Source organism: Gigantopelta aegis, chromosome 10, assembly GCF_016097555.1.
Source record: "Gigantopelta aegis isolate Gae_Host chromosome 10, Gae_host_genome, whole genome shotgun sequence".
Classification (NCBI taxonomy): Eukaryota; Metazoa; Mollusca; class Gastropoda; order Neomphalida; family Peltospiridae; genus Gigantopelta; species Gigantopelta aegis.
In genome coordinates this window covers 85660040-85679642 of record NC_054708.1, presented here as the reverse complement: position 1 = coordinate 85679642, position 19603 = coordinate 85660040, and the positions used below count along the sequence as shown (strand labels likewise).

At 41.1% G+C, this 19603-nt stretch overlaps 1 protein-coding gene across 4 annotated transcripts in view; it reads right to left on the bottom strand.

The window, feature by feature from the left end:
- Nucleotides 1–19603, bottom strand: part of LOC121383163 (kinesin-like protein KIF14) — a 95138-nt gene that overhangs the window by 7121 nt on the left and 68414 nt on the right. For all 4 annotated transcript variants that reach the window (XM_041512991.1, XM_041512993.1, XM_041512990.1 and 1 more), the window contains exons 21-30: nucleotides 15561–15803; nucleotides 14783–14923; nucleotides 8853–8947; nucleotides 8029–8117; nucleotides 6483–6572; nucleotides 5487–5600; nucleotides 4980–5164; nucleotides 3164–3319; nucleotides 2373–2510; nucleotides 2064–2144 (exon numbers count right to left, since the gene is read on the bottom strand). In XM_041512991.1, the coding sequence (XP_041368925.1) occupies nucleotides 2064–2144; nucleotides 2373–2510; nucleotides 3164–3319; nucleotides 4980–5164; nucleotides 5487–5600; nucleotides 6483–6572; nucleotides 8029–8117; nucleotides 8853–8947; nucleotides 14783–14923; nucleotides 15561–15803 (1332 nt within the window). The remainder of the gene's footprint in view (nucleotides 1–2063; nucleotides 2145–2372; nucleotides 2511–3163; nucleotides 3320–4979; nucleotides 5165–5486; nucleotides 5601–6482; nucleotides 6573–8028; nucleotides 8118–8852; nucleotides 8948–14782; nucleotides 14924–15560; nucleotides 15804–19603) is intronic.

Here is a 19603-nt window from a genome sequence, read left to right as displayed (position 1 = left end):
CCGGTACCAGCACTACACTTCGGGGATAATAGAAACAGAAATGCCGGTACCAGCATTACACTTCGGGGATAATAGAAACAGAAATGCCGGTACCAGCATTACACTTCGGGGATAATAGAAACAGAAATGCCGGTACCAGCATTACACTTCGGTGATAATAGAAACAGAAATGCCGGTACCAGCATTACACTTCGGTGATAATAGAAACAGAAATGCCGGTACCAGCATTACACTTCAGTGATAATAGAAACAGAAATACCAGTACCAGCATTACACTTCAGTGATAATAGAAACAGAAATACCAGTACCAGCATTACACTTCAGTGATAATAGAAACAGAAATGCCAGTACCAGCATTACACTTCAGTGATAATAGAAACAGAAATGCCAGTACCAGGATTACACTTCAGTGATAATAGAAACAGAAATGCCAGTACCAGTATTACACTTCAGTGATAATAGAAACAGAAATGCCAGTACCAGGATTACACTTCAGTGATAATAGAAACAGAAATGCCAGTACCAGTATTACACTTCGGTGATAATAGAAACAGAAATGCCAGTACCAGGATTACACTTCGGTGATAATAGAAACAGAAATGCCAGTACCAGGATTACACTTCGGTGATAATATAAACAGAAATACCAGTACTAGCATTACACTTCAAGGATAATATAACATTTTACAGTTGTGCAAGTGAGACATGACCCCGTACATCCCCTCCCACAAATTAAAAACGACTACTGAAATTATCTTTAGAAAGCTGAAGACTACACCATACTTCGATGAACATCGGGCCGAATTTACAAAGCCTGTTTATGACTTACAAACGTGTAACTACGTATATTTACAATGAAAAAGAAAGAAATGTTTTGGTTAACGACGCACTCAACACATTTTATTTATGGTTATATGGTGTCAGACATATGGTTAAGGACCACAGAGATATTGAGAGAGGAAACCCGCTGTTGCAACTTCATGGGCTACTCTTTTCAATTAGCAGCAAGGGATCTTTTATATGCACCATCCCACAGACAGGGTAGTACATACCACAACCTTTGATATACCAGTTGTGGTGCACTGGCTGGATCGAGAAATAGCCCAATGGGCCCACCGACGGGGTTCGATCCCAGACCAACCGCGCATCGAGCAAATGCTTTTAGCACTGGGCTACATCCTGCCCTATATTTACAATGCTTAAAGACCTGCGTTTAAGAAAAACAGGCTTCGTCAATTCGGCCCATCATTTTTAGCCTTTTTGTGAAAATTAATTTTTACCAGAGCTGAAAAATCACTTACCTGACTTCTGTCAGTTTATTTGGAGTAGTACAAAAACCGTGTGCTACTACATTCAAGAAAGTTATTTTGTTCAACGTCTCCATTTTAATTTACTGTATTTATTTCAAAATGATAAAAAAAAATCTCAAGAAAGGGTTCGCCCCCAACCTATTATTTCACTAACTTGTTTCAGATATACGAACAAGACATAACAAGGTACAATATAACAGCAGTCTTACCAAGCCAGCATGCTATGTCTGGTTACAGAACGATTCGTACCCATTTTGTTTCATCCCTGGATGTTTCGTACATAAAACCGCTTTACACAAATTATCTAGGGTATAAAACTGTAGTGTGTACGAAACGTCCAGGGATGAAACAAAATGGATACGAATCGTTCAGTAATCCTGTGTTTACACTAACAGAAAACAAAGTGCACTTGTATTTTCTGACATCAACAATTACAACAAAAAGTGTACCTGTATTTCCTGACATCAACATTTAAACAAAGTGTACCTGTATTTCCTGACATCAACATTTAAACAAAGTGTACCTGTATTTCCTGACATCAACATTTAAAACAAAGCGTACCTGTATCTCCTGACATCAACATTTAAAACAAAGCGTACCTGTATCTCCTGACATCAACATTTAAAACAAAGCGTACCTGTATCTCCTGACATCAACATTTAAAACAAAGCGTACCTGTATCTCCTGACATCAACATTTAAAACAAAGTGTACCTGTATCTCCTGACATCAACATTTAAAAAAACAAAGTGTACCTGTATTTCCTGACACTTCTGAAGAAGAACTTTACTGGTTGCCACGACAATCTCCACATGCTGGGGAAGTTCTACGACTTTCTGAAGTAAAAACAAGTTTGACATCAATCAGAGTCCACCTTTCATAACAGTGTTCAGCTAGCAGGTCAAAGTTAAATGGTGGTAATTTTCCAACTTTTCAGACCACAATCTGTGTACCTCATAAAAATATAAACAATGTTTTTTTTATAAAACGGCATTCCTGTTCCTACATGTACTTATGGTGTTGACTCTAGGTGACATGATTTGATTTTTTCAGGGGGAACTTACCAAGTTGTGTTCAGTGTGATTGGTCAAGTCCTGGATGCGTGTTTCACAATCTTCTAGCGACTGCAGGCCGCTCTGAATAGCCTTGTCTAGAAACCTGTCCGACCCCGAAAGAAAGGCCTGGTACACATCGTGTCCCATCTGAAAACACAACAGTTAATTATCATACAGTCCACAGACAATATGTTTGAAGCTACCCTAGTACCACTATGTCTTAAAACAGTCGGGGCTATGACATTGGTCGTCGTGACATCATAGAATACGATGGTTTTATGATATCGTAGGGTTAAGATAGCTTGGAAAATATGTGGCTAGACTCCAGATTAATACTCAGTATTCATGTGTCCCACAGGACATGTGTCTCTCCATTTTAATCTGCCTCAGCTGAAATGTGCTTGTCCCACCAGGTTTCTGCTAAAAAAATTCAGCAATATTTTAGTTGACCGTCAGTTCACTTGTCTAGACGGACAATAGAAGAATTGCTCGGGATAAATCCCTTGTGTGTTATTTTACCCAGAATTCCACTTTAATTAACCGTAAATAAAATGTGTTGAGTGCGTCGTTAAATAAAACATTTCTTTCTTTTCCACTTTAATTAAAGAAATTTAATCACTTTGTCAAATTCCACTTTAATACCCGTTTTATGTTTTTAAAAGAATTTGCTAAATTCCACATTTATTTTTTAATTAAATGAATTCCACTTTAATTGATGTTTATTTTAAAATAACTTCACTAAATTGCACTGTTTGCTTGCTGCTGCCATGTGATGATCTGATGAGACGTGTAACTCAAACCTTCAGGTCGGGGTCAGCGCCAGCATTCTCCAGTCGCAGCATCCTGGTGCCCGTGGCGAGCGCCAACTCCCCACAACTCTTACACAGACTGAGTAGACAGTCAACGATCTTCGTCCCGTACTTGTAAATAACACTGGCCAGCTCATTCTCACACCCCTGAAACAGTTCAAATACACACTGCATTGTGTTACAGTAATAACACATGGTCACACCCCTCAAACAGTTCAAATACACACTGCATTGTGTTACAGTAATAACACATCGTCACACCCCTGAAACAGTTCAAATACACACTGCATTGTGTTACAGTAATAACACATGGTCACACCCCTCAAACAGTTCAAATACACACTGCATTGTGTTACAGTAATAACACATCGTCACACCCCTCAAAGAGTTCAAATACAGACTGCATTGTGTTACAGTAATAACACATCGTCACACCCCTGAAAGTTCAAATACACACTGCATTGTGTTACAGTAATAACACATCGTCACACCCCTGAAACAGTTAAAATACACACCGACTATACTGTGTTACAGCTGTTTCACACAATAAGAGGGCCAGGGTGGGATCAGTCTAGGAAACAGTTCAAATACACACTGCATTGTGTTACAGTAATAACACATCGTCACACCCCTGAAACAGTTCAAATACACACCGACTATACTGTGTTACAGCTGTTTCACACAATAAGAGGGCCAGGGTGGGATCAGTCTAGGAAACAGTTCAAATACACACTGCATTGTGTTACAGTAATAACACATCGTCACACCCCTGAAACAGTTCAAATACACACTGCATTGTGTTACAGTAATAACACATGGTCACACCCCTCAAACAGTTCAAATACACACTGCATTATGTTACAGTAATAACACATCGTCACACCCCTGAAACAGTTCAAATACAGACTGCATTGTGTTACAGTAATAACATCGTCACACCCCTCAAACAGTTCAAATACAGACTGCATTGTGTTACAATAATAACACATCGTCACACCCCTGAAACAGTTAAAATACACACCGACTATACTGTGTTACAGCTGTTTCACACAATAAGAGGGCCAGGGTGGGATCAGTCTAGGAAACAGTTCAAATACACACTGCATTGTGTTACAGTAATAACACATGGTCACACCCCTGAAACAGTTAAAATACACACCGACTATACTGTGTTACAGTAATAACACATGGTCACACCCCTGAAACAGTTCAAATACATACTGCATTGTGTTACAGTAATAACACATCGTCACACCCCTGAAACAGTTCAAATACAGACTGCATTGTGTTACAGTAATAACACATCGTCACACCCCTGAAAGTTCAAATACAGACTGCATTGTGTTACAGTAATAACACATCGTCACACCCCTGAAACAGTTAAAATACACACCGACTATACTGTGTTACAGCTGTTTCACACAATAAGAGGGCCAGGGTGGGATCAGTCTAGGATCAGTCATGGGGCACTGGTTAGGATGAAAACCCCCCCAAAAAACCAATCAGAGAATAGGTCCACTATGGGGGTTCGATCCTACAAAGGCACTTCAGGGGAGCTAAATCCCCACATACCATTTATGAATTTGATGTAATATATTTACTTAATACTACAAACTGGTAGTAAGAAGTAAATAAATAATGCCTACGGGGTAGAATCGGCTGAACTTTTAGCCCAATTTTCGGTCCAGCAAGCAACCAAATCTGCTAACCCAATTCACAGCCATGATTGACAAAAACTAATGTGTCAATATAAACATAGAATAATTGCCAGTCCCAACAGGATGGAGAGTATAGTCGTGGTTACTACCTGTAGGAACATGGCTGTGTGACTTCCGATGGCCTTGACCTGCTCGACGACCTTCTGAAGAAGGTTCTTCACCATGTGGGAGTCAAGGTCACAGCACATGGCAGCCCACAGCGTGCTCAGCGTGGACAACAGCTGCAGCGACGTCAACATCTCAATCGTGCGGCTCTGAACACAGACGTTCTGCTCTGAGAAAAACAAACCAACAACTCGGTGGAATTAGATGTCTCTAATTAGACTTATAGTATACATTTATTAAGAGAAATAAAGAAGACATGAGACAAACAGGGATAAAGTTGATGATTTATATTATTATTCCAGAAAATGAGGAATTTTCAGTATATCTGGAACACTGTCAAAAATAAGATGGAAAACGAAAGCTGCTGGTGAAGATAATTATCAGGAAGTATATTTTTTATTCTGAGCAGCATTTGGTGCCTGCTCTCAGCCAATTTTTGGCCTTTGTAGAGACGGATGTTCAAACACTAAGGGTGAAGAAAGAAGCGATACCTCTTGCACTGTCGTCAGCACTGGGGGGCATATCCAAGATGGCCGTCACCGCGATCTTCATCGTCTGACAGCTGGCCAACATCTTGTCTGCTATACTCTCCTCCAGGTGGATAGCTGAAACATAAAAGTCGAAACTCTGTGTTGTTTAACAACACCAAATAACATTGATTCATTTACTATCAGCTATTTGAAAAAAACATGTTTGATGACACCACTAGAGCACATTGATTTATTAATCATTGGCTGTTGGATGTCAAACATTGGGTAATTCTTACATAGTCTTAGAGAGAAAACCCGCTACATTTTCAGTTATATGCACCATTCCATACAGCATAGCACATACCACAGCCTTTGATACATCAGTTGTGGTGCACTGGCTGGAACAAAAAATAGCCCAATGGGCCCACCAACAGGGATCGATCCTAAATCGACCATGCATCAGGTAAGTGCTTTACCCTTACCCCCAGCTATTGGGTGTCAAATATTTGGTAATTCTGACATGTAGCCGTAGAGGAAACTCGCTACATTTTTCCATTATCATAACAGAGGACGGCACATACCATAGCCTTTGATATACCAGTTGTGGGTAAATGGTTGGAATGGGAGAAACCTAATCAGAGAAATGATCCACTGTTGGGATTCAATCCCTTGACCCAAGCACCTGCTCTATTACTGAGCTATATCTCAGCCAGTTTCTATGAAGAAGGAGGAAATGTTTTATTTAACGATGCACTCAACACATTTTATTTAAGGTTATATGGCGTCAGATATGGTTAAGGACCACACAGATATTGAGGGAGGAAACCCACTGTCACCACTTCATGGGCCACTCTTTTCAATTAGCAGCAAGGGATGTTTTATATGCACCATCCCACTGCCTTTGATATACCAGTTGTGGTGCACTGGCTGAATGAGAAATAGCCCAATGGGCCCACCGACGAGGATCGACCCCACATCGAGTGAACACTGTATCATGTTTTTATGAAGGTCACTTACCATGAAAGCTCTCCATGGATGAGGACACGAAGAGTTTACACGTCTTGAGAAACGTAGAAATCGACATGTTTAAACTGGACCCAGTAGAAGCTGCAAAGGAACAAGAGGAACATTTGTTTTGTTTAACGACACTACTAGAGCACATTGATTTATTAATCATCGGTTATTGGATGTCAAACATTCGGTAATTCTGACAGTTGTAGAAAGGAAATCCACTACATTTTTCATTAGTAGCATGGGATCTTTCATATACACCATCCCACAGACAGGATAGCACATACCACCTCCTTTAATATACCAGTCATGGGGCACTGGCTGGAACGAGAAATAACCTACTGGGGGTCGATGGGGGGTCGATCCTAGACCATCAAGCGAGCGCATTACCACTAGGCTACATTCTGTCCCACGTACAAGAGGAAAACTAGAAATCCACGGAACACTGATGTTCCCACCTCAGTGTAACTGGACAGACACATGTACTGATCATACTGACAAGCCTAACACTACAGCATGAAGCGGTAATTATCTGGCAAAGAGAAGATAAAATTACAGATAAAAGAAAAATAATTCCAGTGACCAATGGTGACATTCCATGTACACAATACATCAACAACAATGTGAAAACTATTTATACAAAATACCCTGGTGTTTGTAGCAGCCCAGAATGGTTTTATTATCTGAAACAGAAAAGCTAAGTGACTAGAGACATAGATAAGAAGAAGTTTGTTTTGTTTAATGTCATCACTAGAGCACATTAATTTATTAATTATCGGCTATTGGATATCAAACATGGTTATTAATTATCGGCTATTGGATATCAAACATATGGTTATTTTGACACAACACAGAGAGGAAACCTGCTACATTTTTTTCATTAGTAGCAAGGGATCTTTATATGCACCATCCCACAGACAAGATAGCACATACCATGGCCTTCATATACCAGTCGTGGTGCACTGGCTGGAACGAGAAATAGCCCAGTGGGTCCACCGATGGGAAGACACAGAATAAGTAGTTAAATTAATGACATAGGACAGTGTTCGAGATTAATTTCTTTGGCAATATCCCAGTTGGATACTAACATTTCAAAATCTGGTTTCCCACCTGAGAATTTAGTATTATATGGCATCCCGGTGGGATACTGGGTTCTTGAAGTCTGGTATCCAAAATTAAATTCTGGTATCTCCGGGATATTGGGATACCGTTAATCTCGAACACTGCATAAGATATCAGCTTTACTCTGTGATAGTAAGAATGAACAATTTCTCATTCAGCCTGAACAGGATAAAGGTGATATCCTATGTCATTCATTAGTTATTATCTTTATCCTGCAGACCATAAAAATTAAGAGGAAAAGCTATTATTTTTGTTATTTCAGTTACATTGTACAATGACCTAGAGGTCAAATGAGCACTTTTGTAATGTAGCTATGCATGTGACATCACATGAGTGACGTTAAAAGTCATAATCTGCTAGTATACATTTATGACTGCTTTAATCGGCCAATAGGAAGAGTGGTTGCAGAATAAGATATTTCAGTACTCACATCTCTTGAAGGAGCCTCCGGAGCCGAGCTGACCAGACCTGAACACACACGCGGGAGACAGCAGCGGACTCTTGACAAGACCATTGACACTAGAAGAGAAACCTTCATCATCAAGCCTGGCCTGCTGCACATGAGTATCATGTGGCAATTACAACAGGAAATATTTGACACGGCTTACCTTCTGGTGTGTAATCCAGCTGCCTGCCAGACAGTACAAGAAACACTAGATTATGCAAATTGGTTTGATCACATTCAGCAGATTGCACATGCTTTTGAAAATGATGTTCATGGCACTAAGTTAAACCAGTATTGTAGGGGCTCCAACCTGAAGTGGGAGAACTCACAAATCAATGTCTCTCGTCATTAAGTATGTAAGACAGAGATAACCAATGAAAGTCGGCTATCAAAGATAATTCTATGTTTCATGGGCTATCACGTGACTGCCTTAATCAAGGGAAGTATGACGTGGTTGGTAATATGACGTCATATTAATGCGAGTTGGTGATCTAAAGTCATCAGACAAATTTCAGATTGATAGTTTGTGATTGAAACCTTCATTGCAAAAGCTATCTTGTTACTTTGTCGTGTTAAATTATATTTAACATATGAAAGAAACACAGGAAGTATGATAGTGTCATTGATTTCCAAGGTCAAATAAAAAAGTCAGATGAGAGAAAAAGACAACCATGTGGGATAGAAGAAGTACACCCTCAGTATTTTGACCCTGGGACTTGGCAAGTCTTGTCAAAGTTTTTACCACCTCAGGTATCCTGTTTCTGATCACACCTGATCACATATGGTGGAGTGTTATGGTGATCACTCACCCAGATAGCGGGGATGCTAGTAAGGAATCTCTCTCCCAGTTATCTTCCGGGTTGTTGAAAACCTCGTCTTCATCCGACGACGTCCCGTCTTCGTTCTGAGTTAGAAAACATTGTACACAGTAATCAGACTGCACCACAGGGAACCCGGAACCCAATGTGCTCTAGTGGTGTCGTTAAACTAAACAAACTTTTTGTTTGTTGTTTAATGACACCACTAGAGCACATTGATTTACAGGGCATAAAATTTGAATTTTTCAGAGAACCAATACATTGTTTGTGTGGTTTTAGTGTTTACACAAATGATTTTCTTCAGTAGTTCAGATACAAATGCAAAGGTTAATGGGAAACGATAATCAAACGAGAATCTAAGATGAGTGATTTTTGTAGCTTTTCTCCATCAAATGTCCTGTCATAAAATATGAAAATATACTTTTTGTGTGCTAGGGACTCACTTCAAATCTGCCAGGTGAAAATAAAAATTAAGCTAGTTTCGATTTGTTGAAAATGAGAAATTCTGTAAAATGCTATTCATAGTAACGAGAAGACGATTTTCTCGCGATGGTGGCACGAGATTTCGCGAATGCTGGTCAACTCGCCCCCTACCAGGTCACCCCAGTGTTTTGTCAATTCGTCCCAAACTTTACTGTCTGTAAATAATTGTGACAAAATTAAAAATGGACATCTACAACTTTAGAAGGAGAAATGTTTTATTTAACGACGCATCAACACATTTTATTTACGATTATATGACGTCGGACATATGGTTAAGGACCACAGATACTGAGAGAGGAAACCTGCTGTCGTCACTTCATGGGCTACTCTTTTCGATTAGCAGCAAGGGATCTTTTGCATGCACCATCTCACAGATAGGATAGCACATACCATGGCCTTTGATATACCAGTCGAGGTGCACTGGCTGAAATGAGAAATAGCTCAATGGGTCCTCTGACGGGAATCGATCCTAGACCGACCGTGCATCAAGCGAATGCTTTACCACTGGGCTACATCCCGCCCCCTTCTACAACTTTGGTGTAATTTTATGTATTAATAATACACATGGTTCATACAGGCAAGGACCCATAACATTCAAGCACTTTTCAAGGACATACCTTATGTTTTCAAGGACCATAAATACAAACCTTAACCAGCCTTTTCGAACAATGTTTTTAATAGACTTGAATAACTGAGCTATGCTGAAGCTTGCAGTATCCGCTGTTTTTTGTGTTTTTTGCTGTTTTCGTGCGATTTGACTGCGCTTTCGCCCATGGCGCCAATGTCAATATCCTTGCGACAACAGGAACACACAGCCTTTGACATGTCCTTACTCTCTCTGATCCACGCATATTTTCGACACCACGTTTTGTAAAAAACACACTTTCTACTAGGCATGTTTAAATTTGAACATGTGCTTGCAAAAACTTCAAAATTTAAGTGATTCCTTGTCGTCTCGCCTGACTATTGTTTGCAGTTCTCAAAACGAGGCTATTACGCTCGTCAATAATCGGTAAATCTCGGCTGAGGCATTCGGAACATAGCATTTGTCCCGGAATGGGCCGAGTACATTCGGGTCACGGAACGTCGCGAGTGCTGGAATGAAAGTGCGAACACAGAAGTAAAAATGCTAAATTTCTTTCGAGATTGTTCCGAAATTTCTGGTTAAAATGATGCGCTAGTCGCACTGACATGAAATTCAAGCACTTTTTCTGAAAATAAGCACTTTCCATTTCAAACTCCTAAATTCAAGCACTTTTCAAGACCGTGCGAACCATGATACAGTGAAACTCTGTTATTACGACCACTTATTAAATGGTTTTATGTTGGAGAATCCTAATATTGGATAATTAATAACATATTACAATGAACTGTCAAGCCTATTTTAACGACATTTGTGAGTTTGTCCCTTATGTCCTTAAACGAATCATCAGGCAAGGATTTTGGACTCCGACTGGTGTGCATATTCAACAATATTTAATGCACATTATTACTTAAAATATTGGTATATTTAATTAATGAAAAGGTAATGATATAAGTTGACTAAACAGTGTTGGGTGAGTTGACCAACCACTGGGACGAGGTTGGTAAGGGACGAGTTGGTTTTGGAGGCAAGCTGACCTGCTCCCGATCTTGCGCACCGTGGTTCATGTTAGTAATACTACATGCTCTTGTGATAGGCAAAATGGGTTTTAAACTAAATCAATCTAAGTCACAAAGTTAATAGCGGTCATTTTGTCCGACACTGGGTACAGTCGCTAAAAAATACACAAATAAATGTTAAATTTATTTTTAGAATACATTGCGAAACACTGGATCAATGATGCAAATGCAAACACAACATTGTCTTATTAAAGAACCCTTGTCTTCAACAGAGTACTGCTAAAGCAACACATGTCCCGTAATGAGAGAAACTAAATATTTTTATATCCTGAGTTCAAGGGCCATAGAATGGATAAGTGGTTAAATGGCCATGTAAGTCAAACTTGATCTGTAGAAGTACATGATAAAGCTGTACACAAAATTTCAGCTCAATGTCTTGAGGCATTGAAAAAAACAAGTGTCCTGACAACAGATGGACAGACAAAACGTAAAATCACTTCAGGCTGGATTGGTAGCCTTAGGGGACTAATAAGAGATGTGTTGTATCTGATACCTTGTACAGATCACTTCAGGCTGGATTGGTAGCCTTAGGGGACTAATAAGAGATGTGTTGTATCTGATACCTTGTACAGATCACTTCAGGCTGGATTGGTAGCCTTAGGGGACTAATAAGAGATGTGTTGTATCTGATACCTTGTACAGATCACTTCAGGCTGAATTGGTAGCCTTAGGGGACTAATAAGAGATGTGTTGTATCTGATACCTTGTACAGATCACTTCAGGCTGGATTGGTAGCCTTAGGGGACTAATAAGAGATGTGTTGTATCTGATACCTTGTACAGATCACTTCAGGCTGGATTGGTAGCCTTAGGGGACTAATAAGAGATGTGTTGTATCTGATACCTTGTACAGATCACTTCAGGCTGGATTGGTAGCCTTAGGGGACTAATAAGAGATGTGTTGTATCTGATACCTTGTACAGATCACTTCAGGCTGGATTGGTAGCCTTAGGGGACTAATAAGAGATGTGTTGTATCTGATACCTTGTACAGATCACTTCAGGCTGGATTGGTAGCCTTAGGGGACTAATAAGAGATGTGTTGTATCTGATACCTTGTACAGATCACTACAGGCTGGACTGGTAGCCTTAGGGGACTAATAAGAGATGTGTTGTATCTGATACCTTGTACAGATCACTTCAGGCTGGATTGGTAGCCTTAGGGGACTAATAAGAGATGTGTTGTATCTGATACCTTGTACAGATCCTTCATCTGATGTTCCTGCCCCCGCACTAGAGGTAGTAAGAGATGTGTTGTATCTGATACCTTGTACAGATCCTTCATCTGATGTTCCCGCCCCCGCACTAGAGGTAGTAAGAGATGTGTTGTATCTGATACCTTGTACAGATCCTTCATCTGATGTTCCCGCCCCCGCACTAGAGGTAGTAAGAGATGTGATATACCTGGTAGAGATCACTTCAGGCTGGATTGGTAGCCTTAGGGGACTAATAAGAGATGTGATATACCTGGTAGAGATCACTTCAGGCTGGATTGGTAGCCTTAGGGGACTAATAAGAGATGTGATATACCTGGTAGAGATCACTACAGGTAGTAAGATACGTGATATACCTGGTGAAGATCACTAAAAGTAGTAAGATACGTGATATACCTGGTAGAGATCACTACAGGTAGTAAAATATGTGATATACCTGGTAGAGATCACTACAGGTAGTAAGATAGGTGATATACCTGATAGAGATCACTACAGGTAGTGAGATATGTGATATACCTGGTAGAGATCACTACTGGTAGTAAGGTATGTGATATACCTGGTAGAGATCACTACAAGTAGTAAGATATGTGATATACCTGGTAGAGAACACTACAGGTAGTAAGATATGTGATATATGACATATCTGGTAGAGATCACTACAGGTAGTAAGATACGTGGTATACCTGGTAGAGATCACTAAAGGGAGTAAGATATGTGATATAGCTGGTGGAGATCACTACAGGTAGTAAGATATGTGATATAGCTGGTGGAGATCACTACAGATAGTAAGATGTGATATAGCTGGTGGAGATCACTAAAGGTAGTAAGATATGTGCTATAGCTGGTGGAGATCACTACAGGTAGTAAGATATGTGATATAGCTGGTGGAGATCACTACAGGTAGTAAGATATGTGATATACCTGGTGGAGATCACTACAGGTAGTAAGATATGTGCTATAGCTGGTGGAGATCACTACAGGTAGTAAGATATGTGATATAGCTGGTGGAGATCACTACAGGTAGTAAGATATGTGATATAGCTGGTGGAGATCACTACAGGTAGTAAGATATGTGATATAGCTGGTGGAAATCACTACAGGTAGTAAGATATGTGATATTGCTGGTGGAGATCACTACAGGTAGTAAGATATGTGATATAGCTGGTGGAGATCACTACAGGTAGTAAGATATGTGATATACCTGGTGGAGATCACTACAGGTAGTAAGATATGTGATATAGCTGGTGGAGATCACTACAGGTAGTAAGATATGTGATATACCTGGTGGAGATCACTATAGGTAGTAGATACGTGACATACGACATACCTGGTAGAGATCACTACAGGTAGTAAGATACGTGATATACCTGGTAGAGATCACTACAGGGAGTAAGATATGTGATATAGCTGGTGGAGATCACTACAGGTAGTAAGATATGTGATATACCTGGTGGAGATCACTACAGGTAGTAAGATATGTGCTATAGCTGGTGGAGATCACTACAGGTAGTAAGATATGTGCTATAGCTGGTGGAGATCACTACAGGTAGTAAGATATGTGATATAGCTGGTGGAGATCACTACAGGTAGTAAGATATGTGATATAGCTGGTGGAGATCACTACAGGTAGTAAGATATGTGCTATAGCTGGTGGAGATCACTACAGGTAGTAAGATATGTGATATAGCTGGTGGAGATCACTACAGGTAGTAAGATATGTGATATAGCTGGTGGAGATCACTACAGGTAGTAAGATATGTGATATACCTGGTGGAGATCACTACAGGTAGTAAGATACGTGACATACGAAATACCTAGTAGAGATCACTACAGGTAGTAAGATATGTGATATACCTAGTAGAGATCACTACAGGTAGTAAGATACGTGATATGTGACATACCTGGTAGAGATCACTACAGGTAGTAAGATACGTGATATATGACATACCTGATAGAGATCACTACAGGTAGTAAGATACTTGACATACCTGGTAAAGATCCCTACAAGTAGTAAGAAATACGTGATATGACATACCTAGTAGAGATCACTACAAGTAGTAAGATACATGATATGTGATATACCTGGTAGAGATCACTACAGGTAGTAAGATACGTGATATATGACATACCTAGTAGAGATCACTACAGGTAGTAAGATACGTGATATATGACATACCTGGTACAGATCACTACAGGTAGTAAGATACGTGATATATGACATACCTGATAGAGATCACTACAGGTAGTAAGATACGTGATATACCTGGTAAAAATCCCTACAGGTAGTAAGATACGTGATATACCTGGTAAAGATCCCTACAGGTAGTAAGATACGTCATATACCTGGTAAAGATCCCTACAAGTAGTAAGATATGTGATATATGACATACCTAGTAGAGATCACTACAGGTAGTAAGATACGTGATATACCTGGTAAAGATCCCTACAAGTAGTAAGATACGTGATATATGACATACCTAGTAGAGATCACTACAGGTAGTAAGATATGTGATATACCTGGTAAAGATCCCTACAGGTAGTAAGATAAATGATATATGACATACCTGGTAGAGATCCTTCATCTGCGTCAGTCTCTCCTCGAACTTGCTCATGGTCCACAGCGTACAGCTGTTGTGTTTTGTGTTGGTCACCCGGATCAGCGTCGTAACCTCGTCTCCCTCCATCACATCCTCACGGCTGAACGTCTGCAACACAAACAGATGGTTAACACCTAACTATAACATCCACCAGTAACGAGTAGACGAGGACATTCAGTAAGGTCGTACCCTTGTTTTAGCTTTTTACACAATAAATATAACATATTGAACAGTAATTCTTTTTATATGATATACTTGACTAAAGCTAACTTTATTTCTTTCATCTTTTATAATTTAAATTAATATTTTGTCCATAATTGTGAAAAATAAAAACATACCAACCTGTAAACAGTGTTGTCGGCTTGTTATAGAATTTTGACAGGGGTTAAGGTTAATAGACCATTTTTGTTATTTTAATATGGTGAAGCATTGTAATAATACAGCTAATTTTGAATTTTAATGATGCCACCTGTACATGACGTTTCCGTTTTCAGAATGCTATGACGTTTCCGTTTTCAGAATGCTGGAAAAGTTCCATTGCAAAATTTCTATTGAAAATATTTTGTTTGAACATTACTAATGCACCTGGATCTGAAAATCATGTAATTAATTTATTTTACCATTTATGAAATATGTATTTTAAGTGAAATTACAGTGAGATATGCTATATTTAATGTGTATGAAGCCAAAACAAGTGTGCGAAAAGTGACTGTCGTCGACCATAACAATATAAACGGGATGTTACCATATTCTTTTTCAGGTACTGAGAGATCTTGTTGGCTTCTCGCACAAGCAGCGCTGTCCTGTAGAGGTCCTTGCGTGCCGCGACCGAGTCGGGGATCTTCTGTCTGTTGGCGGCCGCGACGACGGGTGCAATCATCTCGGCCCGTGTCTGTTTGAGACTCTCTACTTTGTGAGATAGTTTCAGCCTTTCCACCTCCATCAGTTCCAGCAGGCGCGACTTCCGGCTGACAATTGCATTAGGAACCTATGTGAAAATGACATTCCAGCATTATCAGTTAACACTTTCTAGGTTCTAAGTTCTTTGATCATTGGAATCCATCACAACAATAGCTTCTGGCACGAGTCTCTTCACATATAGTTTTGGCACAAGTCTTTTCGTAGATGGTTTTTCTGACACAATTCTCAAGAAAATAATTTCTTGGAGAGAGCTTTAGAAATGTTTTTTTTTGATGATGACGATAACTAGTTTAATGTGCTCATTGACCACAGAGGTTTCAAACACGCCCATCACAAGCAGGGCTAGCTCTGGCACTCGCCACATTTACCACAGAGGTTACAAACACGCCCATCACAGACAGGGCTAGCTCTGGCACTCGCCACATTTACCACAGAGGTTACAAACACGCCCATCACAGGCAGGGCTAGCTCTGGCACTCGCCACATTTACCACAGAGGTTACAAACACGCCCATCACAGACAGGGCTAGCTCTGGCACTCGCCACATTTACCACAGAGGTTACAAACACGCCCATCACAGGCAGGACTAGCTCTGGCACTCGCCACATTTACCACAGAGGTTACAAACACGCCCATCACAGACAGGGCTAGCTCTGGCACTCGCCACATTTACCACAGAGGTTACAAACACGCCCATCAGACGATAACTAGTTTAATGTGCTCATTGACCACAGAGGTTTCAAACACGCCCATCACAAGCAGGACTAGCTCTGGCACTCGCCACATTTACCACAGAGGTTACAAACACGCCACATTGACCACAGAGGTTTCAAACACGCCCATCACAAGCAGGACTAGCTCTGGCACTCGCCACATTTACCACAGAGGTTACAAACACGCCCATCAGACGATACTCGCCACTACCACAGAGTTACAAACACGCCCATCACAGGCAGGGCTAGCTCTGGCACTCGCCACATTTACCACAGAGGTTTCACAAGGGCTAGCTCTGGCACTCGCCACATTTACCACAGAGGTTACAAACACGCCCATCACAGACAGGGCTAGCTCTGGCACTCGCCACATTTACCACAGAGGTTACAAACACGCCCATCACAGACAGGGCTAGCTCTGGCACTCGCCACATTTACCACAGAGGTTACAAACACGCCCATCACAGACAGGGCTAGCTCTGGCACTCGCCACATTTACCACAGAGGTTACAAACACGCCCATCACAGACAGGGCTAGCTCTGGCACTCGCCACATTTACCACAGAGGTTACAAACACGCCCATCACAGACAGGGCTAGCTCTGGCACTCGCCACATTTACCACAGAGGTTACAAACACGCCCATCACAGACAGGGCTAGCTCTGGCACTCGCCACATTTACCACAGAGGTTACAAACACGCCCATCACAGGCAGGACTAGCTCTGGCACTCGCCACATTTACCACAGAGGTTACAAACACGCCCATCACAGACAGGGCTAGCTCTGGCACTCGCCACATTTACCACAGAGGTTACAAACACGCCCATCACAGACAGGGCTAGCTCTGGCACTCGCAACATTTACCACATAGGTTACAAACACGCCCATCACAGGCAGGGCTAGCTCTGGCACTAGCCACATTTACCACAGAGGTTACAAACACGCCCATCACAGGCAGGACTAGCTCTGGCACTCGCCACATTTACCACAGAGGTTACAAACACGCCCATCACAGGCAGGACTAGCTCTGGCACTAGCCACATTTACCACAGAGGTTACAAACACGCCCATCACAGGCAGGACTAGCTCTGGCACTCGCCACATTTACCACAGAGGTTACAAACACGCCCATCACAGACAGGGCTAGCTCTGGCACTCGCCACATTTACCACAGAGGTTACAAACACGCCCATCACAGGCAGGACTAGCTCTGGCACTCGCCACATTTACCACAGAGGTTACAAACATGCCCATCACAGGCAGGACTAGCTCTGGCACTAGCCACATTTACCACAGAGGTTACAAACACGCCCATCACAGGCAGGGCTAGCTTTGGCACTCGCCACATTTACCACAGGGGTTACAAACACGCCCCCCATCACAGACAGGGCTAGCTCTGGCACTCGCCACATTTACCACAGAGGTTACAAACACGCCCATCACAGACAGGACTAGCTCTGGCACTCGCCACATTGACCACAGAGGTTTCAAACACGCCTATCACAGACAGGGCTAGCTCTGGCACTCGCCACATTTACCACAGAGGTTACAAACACGCCCATCACAGACAGGGCTAGCTCTGGCACTCGCCACATTTGCCAATTGTGTATATCAAAAACAAATGGTGAATTTTATTTTAATTTGGCAAATTAATTTTATGTAATAATTGAAATTTTGTTACAAAATAAACAGGGTTTCTGCAATTTTTTAAGTTTAAAAAATAATTTGATGAAATTTTCTGTGGACCCAGAGCTAGCCCCAACATGTCCGGTCTCTGATACGATCGGGGCTTGACTCGGGACAGAAGTGTTCTCTGATACGATCGGGGCTTGACTCGGGACAGAAGTGTTCTCTGATACGATCGGGGCTTGACTCGGGACAGAAGTGTTCTCTGATACGATCGGGGCTTGACTCGGGACAGAAGTGTTCTCTGATACGATCGGGGCTTGACTCGGGACAGTCAGAAAAACCATCTACGAAAGGACAAGTATCATAAATATTTTCTAGTTCAATCAATCTTATAATTTTAGTATCATTATTATAAATTTCAGTGTATTATATCTGAGTATAAGTGAAGAAATGCATGCAGTGGTACATATTATATGACGTACTACCTTGTTTACAGAATGATGTAATCAACAGGTAGCCACGGCTGTCTACCTCCTAAATGACAAGACCAATTAACCAGGCTGCATTACCGTCTAGGGGACGTGTGCTAGATGGTTTTTCTAACACAGCTTTCTGGCATCTTTCTACCAGTTGTTTGACCAGCCTCGGTGGTGTCATGGTTAGGCCATCGGTCTACAGGCTGGTAGGTACTGGGTTCGGATCCCAGTCGAGGCATGGGATTTTTAATCCAGATACCGACTCCAAACCCTGAGTGAGTGCTACGCAAGGCTCAATGGGTAGGTGTAAACCACTTGCACCGACCAGTGATATCCATAACTGGTTCAACAAAGGCCATGGTTTGTGCTATCCTGCCTGTGGGAAGTGCAAGTAAAAGATCCCTTGCTGCTAATCGGAAAGAGTAGCCCATATAGTGGCGACAGCGGGTTTCCTCTCAAAACCTGTGTTGTCCTTAACCATATATTTGATGCCATATAACCGTAAATAAGATGTGTTGAGTGTGTTGATTGAACTAGAAAATATTTTTTTGGGGTAATCATGATAATGATGGATTTTGTTATCTAATAATGGGTAATGGACTTTCAGTTCAGTATTTTTGCCGACACTCTGAGAAATGTTTGTTTTCATGAAATCTGGATGTCTGAAACAGAGCAGTACTTATCATGGCCTTTGAGTGCCAGTATTTGCTACCTGTAGAAGTAACCCAATGGATCTACTATGAAATACGAAGTTACTTTATTGGTTAGCTTTAAAACTCTACCATTTATCAGGGATCGAAACTCAACAAAACATATGGTGGCCCAAAAATAATAATAGATGTCAGCAAATTATGGTAAGAGAACCACAAGCAAAATTTTAATGTAAAATACAAATATTAATAGTGGTTCATATGTTACAGCTCTAAAGAAGATTGCCCACATAATATTATTTGGGCGACTAACACCATTATTTTTTAAATATTTAAGTCGCCCAAACGGGACAGTGGTCTCATTTGGCTACTTGGCCACAGGCCGTTTCGAGCCGTTT